This window comes from Brassica oleracea, chromosome C5 (assembly GCF_000695525.1).
Source record: "Brassica oleracea var. oleracea cultivar TO1000 chromosome C5, BOL, whole genome shotgun sequence".
NCBI classification, from domain to species: Eukaryota; Viridiplantae; Streptophyta; class Magnoliopsida; order Brassicales; family Brassicaceae; genus Brassica; species Brassica oleracea.
Genome location: NC_027752.1, coordinates 42,485,273 through 42,492,246, shown reverse-complemented (window position 1 = coordinate 42,492,246; position 6,974 = coordinate 42,485,273). Strand labels below are relative to the sequence as shown.

Here is a 6,974-nt window from a genome sequence, read left to right as displayed (position 1 = left end):
ATATTTATACATGAATTAATCTTATAATATTATATTTTAGTTTTTACAATATTATAGACATATATAAATATATTTATAAATATTTAATTTATGCATTATATTAAAAAAATAGTATTTTTTGTTAAAAAAATTATTTTTAATTATTTTGACGGATCCAGATCCGGATATCCGCGGATAATAGAATATCGAGACGGATATCCGAAACCCGAAAATCCGGAAACCACGAATCCGGATCCGGATATTAAATCCACGGATCCGACGGATCCGGATCCGGATCCGGATACCCTAAATTTCCCGGATATCCGGATCCGTCCCAGGGCTACTGAAACGTCCTATTGCGTGTATTATCATTTGTCTTGCGGCCGACCACAAAAACTTGTGCATATATCAGGATGGGTTTGGGCAGCCATTCTAGAGACTGTGGTCCGCGTGGACCTGATCCGCTATAATCCGCTTGAAGATAATTCTGATGTGGTCCGGGACGGGACAGGACAACCTTTTTGCCATCGTTCATGGTATAAGTTTCTTTATATAGATTGGCAATAGATTTTTTTTTGGGAATAATTATATCAATATAGTGGTCAAAATTGCCGAGCTAGGGACAAATAGTATAAGGATAAAAAGACAAACCCTAGCTTCCGATCATGCCTACGAACAATCTGTGATCCGTCACTGCGCAGGTAGATCGACGATCCTAAAAATATACAGTGCTCGTATTACGGCCGCAATTTCTCTTCATACCGTAGCAGCTACGGTAACGTTATCTGATTTTCGCATGAAATTATTAAACTCGATCACGAGTGTAGGGTTTCGATGCATTCGTCCGAGTAAGAACAAAACCATTTTTGTTTATTTTTGGTCATTTGAGATTGTAGAGTCAAGGGAGCAGGAATGGTAGATACCCTAATTCGAGTCACAGGAACCCTTCTAGGGTGTTGCGTAGGTATGGAGAGTGTGCAAGATTGAATTCACTTTGTTTTGCATCAAGGAATCAAATAAGTCAGCATGTGATTTTTTTTTATTTTGTATAAATTAAAGGTTATATTGTACAACATAGCTGGGTATCAGATCTTGAGACGAAGCGGCAAAAGGTACACAGGACAAAAAAACAACAACTGAATGACATTGTAACAATTGATATTATTTAACCTTCACCATCTCGTGTGTGCTTATTAATTTTCAGCTTGTGAGGGAGTCTTTTTGGTACCATGGGGGACCTGAAAATCTAAGGGAAAAGATGTGGTCTGACTTTAAGGTAGTAAAGATGTGGTCTGATCTAAAGAAAAAGATGTCCTCTTTTCCACAGGGAGTAAAGATGTTTTCTGATCTAGGGGATAAGGCTTGTTCTGAACTAAGGGAGAAGACGTTGTCTGATCCAGGTGAAATGATGTCGTCTGATCTTAAGGATGAAGATGGGGTCTGATCGAAAATCAAACATCTCCAAACTTCGATGATCATCGTGTGGAATCTGAAATAGTATTGGGTTTCGTTTTTGTGAATTACTTGCGTCTTGCCATCTTGTTCATTCGCCCAACAAGTAATGTCATATTGGTTCTTAACGATCGAGATCATTACTGTAAAACCCAACAAAAGAAAGAAGAAAACTGGGGGTATGGCCCAACAACAAAATTGGCATATAAAAGAAAACCGTAAGCCTATTTGTTTGTGAGGGAAGTATGCCGGAGACTTTTAAATCAAAGATCTGTGGAAGACTTGGCTTATGGTTCATACTCTCAAGTATATGATGATGATTTTCAGTTTATGTATCCAACATAACTAATAATTTATAGTCACTAACAAGTTTAAAAGTCTCTCAAAGAAGAAACTTCAGACATAATTAGTTTTACTTGTTGCGAGGAGTGACAACTCAGTGAACAGAAATGCGGACAAGTAAAGTATTATTGTATCAATTCATCATTCACCCAAAGGGTTGCTAACTTGCTATGATATAATATTTAGAATGACATGACTTTGCCAATGCAACCAAACACAAGTTTATGTAAACACCATCCTTGAATCCTTACATTATCACCCTCATGGAAACAAGTATCGTCCACAAAAGCAAATAGCGCAATATAGAGCCAATCATTGATTCCCATTCGACAATCACCGAAACTTTTTCTTAAAGCACTTCCGATAGAAAGTTCTAGCTCCCGGGTTTTAAAAATACATATAGGCAGAGCCGTCTTTTAGCACGTGCAAGTGGAGTGGTCGAACAGGGTCCAAAATTTTAGAGGATCTATTATTTTTTTATAGTAATAGTTATAGATTTAAAATCATATATTTATAAAAAAAAATAGAATAACTATATTTGAATTTAATTTTCGTATTTATAACCAATAACTATAAATAACAATGCTTTATTTTGTTTTTATAACCAAAAAATAAATTAGAAAGTAATTAATATTTATATCAATTATATATTTTGGAAAGTAAGAAATAGTTGTTGATGTGTGTTTTGAATATTCAATGGTAGTATATAAAGTTAATATTCTAATTTGATTATGTTTAGGAAACAATTATCAATTAGTAAGGTATTTTCTCAATTTTTTTTATCAATTAGTGATTATCTACTTCGAGATATATTTTCATTCACTGTTTTTTAAATAAAAAATAGCAAACACAGAGAAAAAAACTAGTCTACAACTTCGACAAGAAAAAAGAGTACCTTGTCTAATCAAGGGTATATAACTTTTTGTCTAACTACTATCCAAATTTTGTTACTCTATTATATTTACATATTGTAATCGCAAACCGAAGGTTTATCCAAGAATGGCTGTCTCGCTTTGCCTTGTTCAAAGAAGTTCTGTTAATCATCATGTTTTATTGTTCACTTTTGGTGAAGGTTTATTTTGATCTGTTTACTCACTTCTTCTAGTCTGTTCTTGTCGTTGTTCTTGTCGTTTTCCTTGTTAGGGCTTTAGTTTCTGGGAAACCTTTTGCAGCTTTGTTTCCAGAAACATTGATGTGTGCTGGTGGCTTTGTATCTCACCCATGTATCTCGTCTTTGTAGGTTTGAATGAATGCAGTGTTTAAAAAAAAGTCATGGATATAATAAACGTAACAAAGAAACCTAAGAAAGCTAGAAGAATGATCAAATTTTATGATTTGATCGATGATTTTGCATTGGAAAATGCCAAATGATCACGTTCAGTGATTTTTCATTAATTAAAAACTAGAAAATGGTGTTAAATTTAATTATTTTATATTATAATGATATTTTGTAAAAAAATCTAAATAATTTCAGATTATTAAAAAATGTCTTATTTTCTTTTTTGAATAAAGTTTGAGACGACCTTGCACATATGTATATGTATATATTCATATTAGTATTTGATAATAGAGTTTTTAATTTTATAGAAAACTCAACTCAAAGTATCTAAATCAAAAAAACAACATCACCAAAATGAAATCAAACTCCACTTAGGTGTTCTGACTACAGTGACTACTATTGACATTACTGCGAGTCTCCATCAAAATAAAAGCAGCAATTGGTGTAAACATATGAAACAAAGAAACGTAGTTGACTCAAATTATCAAAAGATGGCTTCTTCGCCGAAAAAAACTCTCTACTTTTCCCTGCTAACAATGTTTATCATTTAAATAATGTGCCTCAACTCAAAAGGAATTATTTATTTTTGTTATATTTAATATAGGTCATGAAACATATGCCTCATTGTTTTTCTTACTTCCACTTTATCTCTACAACAACAACATCAGCTAAATACGTGTTGAATATTAGTATTATGAAAAATTGTGGTCAAAATTCAAAACTTCCCCACACGAAACAGAACCCCACCGTGTGAATTTAGTTGCAATATAGGCACATATACTAGTTGCATAAATGTAATTCTAAACTCACAACCTCAGAAAGGAAAACACTTTGTGAACCAGAGAATAGCAAGAGAAGAGATAAACTGAGAGACGACAAGCAACAAGAAGCACAAGTCTACACCTTTCTCTCTCTCTAGCTCAAGTGGAGGAGGAGGATAGATATATATAATCAATCTCTCATTACATTATCTCTTCCTTGCTCTCATCTCTTTCTATTAACCTCTCATTTAATAACATTAAGAGAGAGAGAGAGAATAAAAGAGAGTCTTTTTTTCTTGTGGGAGAGAGAGAGCTCTGGTAATGGCGAACTTGGTCTTATCAGAATGTGGAGTAAGACCTCTCCCCAGAATCTACGCCACACCCAGATCCAGTTTCCTCTCTACCAACAAACCCACCTCCTTCAAATTCAGACAATCCCCTTCCTCCTCATCTCTCAACCTTCGTCTGAATTCTCGAAACTGGGCGTTGAATGTGAGCACACCTCTAACAGTCGACTCCTCATCATCTCCTCCAATCGAGGAAGAACCCAAAACGCAGAGATTCGACCCAGGCGCCCCTCCTCCGTTCAACCTAGCGGACATCAGAGCAGCTATACCCAAGCATTGCTGGGTTAAGAATCCATGGAAGTCTATGAGTTACGTCGTCAGAGACGTCGCCATCGTGTTCGCGTTGGCTGCTGGAGCTGCTTACCTCAACAATTGGCTCGTTTGGCCTCTCTATTGGATTGCTCAAGGAACCATGTTCTGGGCTCTCTTCGTTCTTGGCCATGACTGGTAAATAAATATTAAAAAAAATCCAATCTTTTTGATGTTTCCTTGTGATTTGGTCAATTTTGGATGATACCCACTTTTCAATTTTGGAACCAATTGAATCAAAAAAAAAATCTTGGCTTTTACATCATCATCATGTTTGCGTGTGGACAAAACTTAGTTGGCAACTAGTTATTTTTTTTTTTCTTTTAGATGTTCTTAATTGTGAAAACATTTTTTTTTTTGTTGGGTTTCAGTGGACATGGTAGCTTCTCAAATGACCCGAGGTTGAACAGTGTGGTGGGTCACCTTCTTCATTCCTCTATTCTAGTCCCTTACCATGGCTGGTTAGTTTTGCTTTTCTCTCACAAACTACTTGCAGAGTCTTTTGTCTTCTTCTTCTTCTTCATGTTATAAAGTATGTGAACAAATCTTCTTCTTCTTCTTCATGTTATAAAGTATGTGAACAAATCTTCTTCTTCTTCTTCATGTTATAAAGTATGTGAACAAATCTTCTTCTTCTTCTTCATGTTATAAAGTATGTGAACAAATCTTCTTCTTCTTCTTCATGTTATAAAGTATGTGAACAAATCTTCTTCTTCTTCTTCATGTTATAAAGTATGTGAACAAATCTTCTTCTTCTTCTTCATGTTATAAAGTATGTGAACAAATCTTCTTCTTCTTCTTCATGTTATAAAGTATGTGAACAAATCTTCTTCTTCTTCTTCATGTTATAAAGTATGTGAACAAATCTTCTTCTTCTTCTTCATGTTATAAAGCAGAGTCTTTTGTCTTCTTCTTCTTCTTCATGTTATAAAGTATGTGAACAAATCTTCTTCTTCTTCTTCATGTTATAAAGTATGTGACTTTGTTTTGACCTGCAGGAGAATTAGCCACAGAACTCACCACCAGAACCATGGACATGTTGAGAACGACGAATCTTGGCATCCTGTAAGTTATTAACACAGGTCATGTGGTGTTTCTTTTATTTATACTGTTTGTTGTGACTGCAGATGTCTGAGAAAATCTACAAGAGTTTAGACAAACCGACTCGGTTCTTTAGATTTACACTGCCTCTTGTGATGCTCGCTTACCCTTTCTACTTGGTAAAGAAAATTAATCTGTTTGTTACTTTAATAGCTTAAGCTGACACAAATCAAGTGTAAAAACAAGGCTCATGTTTTCTTCATTAGTTGTTTCAGTGGGCAAGAAGTCCGGGGAAGAAGGGTTCTCATTACCATCCAGACAGCGACTTGTTCCTTCCTAAAGAGAGAAATGATGTTCTCACTTCTACCGCTTGTTGGACTGCAATGGCTGCTCTGCTTGTCTGTCTCAACTTCGTGATGGGTCCAATGCAAATGCTGAAACTTTATGTGATTCCTTACTGGGTAATGCGTCTCTGTTACTCCCCTGATTCATATTATTCCCTTTGCCTGACACCACAATTGTTTTTTTAATGTCAAAATACAGATAAATGTTATGTGGTTGGACTTTGTGACTTACCTGCATCACCATGGTCATGAAGATAAGCTCCCTTGGTACCGTGGGAAGGTAGTCTTTGGCCTTTGTAGACAACACCATGTTATCTCTCTCTCTCTCTCTCTTTAAGGTTGTCTAAACTCTCATGTCTCTCTCGGAAACAGGAATGGAGTTACTTGAGAGGAGGACTTACAACATTGGACCGTGACTACGGATTGATCAACAACATCCATCACGACATTGGAACTCATGTGATACATCATCTTTTCCCTCAGATCCCACATTATCATCTAGTAGAAGCAGTAAGTAGTTGAAACGAAAGTTTGATTTTTGGTGTGTTCATGCTACTACAGAAGCTTAGAACTTATCTCTGTGTGTCTCTTGGTTGCTTGTTTCTCCTTTGCAGACAGAAGCAGCTAAACCAGTATTAGGGAAGTATTATAGGGAGCCTGATAAGTCTGGACCTTTGCCATTGCATTTACTGGGAATCTTAGCAAAAAGTATTAAAGAAGATCATTTTGTGAGCGATGAAGGAGATGTTGTATACTATGAAGCAGACCCTAATCTCTATGGACAGATCAAGGTAACATCAGAATGAAATGAAGCATGCAAAGAGAGAAAGAGAGAGAAGCTGTCAGATTTATCTATTTCTGACCAGCTGATTTTTTTTGCTTATTAATGTCAATTCATTGTGTTACCATTATCTCTGAATACAATCAGATGGAAACCCCAACTTTGTTTTCAATACTTGAAGCATATATATAAGATACATTGTACTGTCATTAGATTCACCACTCTCAAGGTTTTTTATACATATTTTGTATTTGAGTGATTACACCAAACATTATTCAGTTTGGTTGGTTTTGTATTTTAAGGTAAGTTTCAATTATAATTTCATTCATGCGGTGAACA

At 35.4% G+C, this 6,974-nt stretch overlaps 2 protein-coding genes across 2 annotated transcripts; both read left to right on the top strand.

Annotated features, from left to right (window-relative positions):
- Window positions 1-566: 566 nt before the first annotated feature.
- On the top strand, window positions 567-1,559 carry LOC106293772. The gene is made up of 4 exons (XM_013729421.1): window positions 567-754; window positions 876-943; window positions 1,039-1,091; window positions 1,184-1,559. Exons 2-4 carry the CDS (start codon window positions 892-894, stop codon window positions 1,421-1,423), a joined length of 345 nt encoding a protein of 114 aa, XP_013584875.1. The 5' UTR covers window positions 567-754; window positions 876-891; the 3' UTR covers window positions 1,424-1,559.
- Window positions 1,560-3,871: 2,312 nt separating this feature from the next.
- On the top strand, window positions 3,872-6,930 carry LOC106295700 (omega-3 fatty acid desaturase, chloroplastic). Its single transcript, XM_013731670.1, has 8 exons — window positions 3,872-4,607; window positions 4,841-4,930; window positions 5,468-5,534; window positions 5,597-5,689; window positions 5,786-5,971; window positions 6,054-6,134; window positions 6,227-6,364; window positions 6,469-6,930. Exons 1-8 carry the CDS (start codon window positions 4,135-4,137, stop codon window positions 6,658-6,660), a joined length of 1,320 nt encoding a protein of 439 aa, XP_013587124.1. The 5' UTR covers window positions 3,872-4,134; the 3' UTR covers window positions 6,661-6,930.
- Window positions 6,931-6,974: the final 44 nt, after the last annotated feature.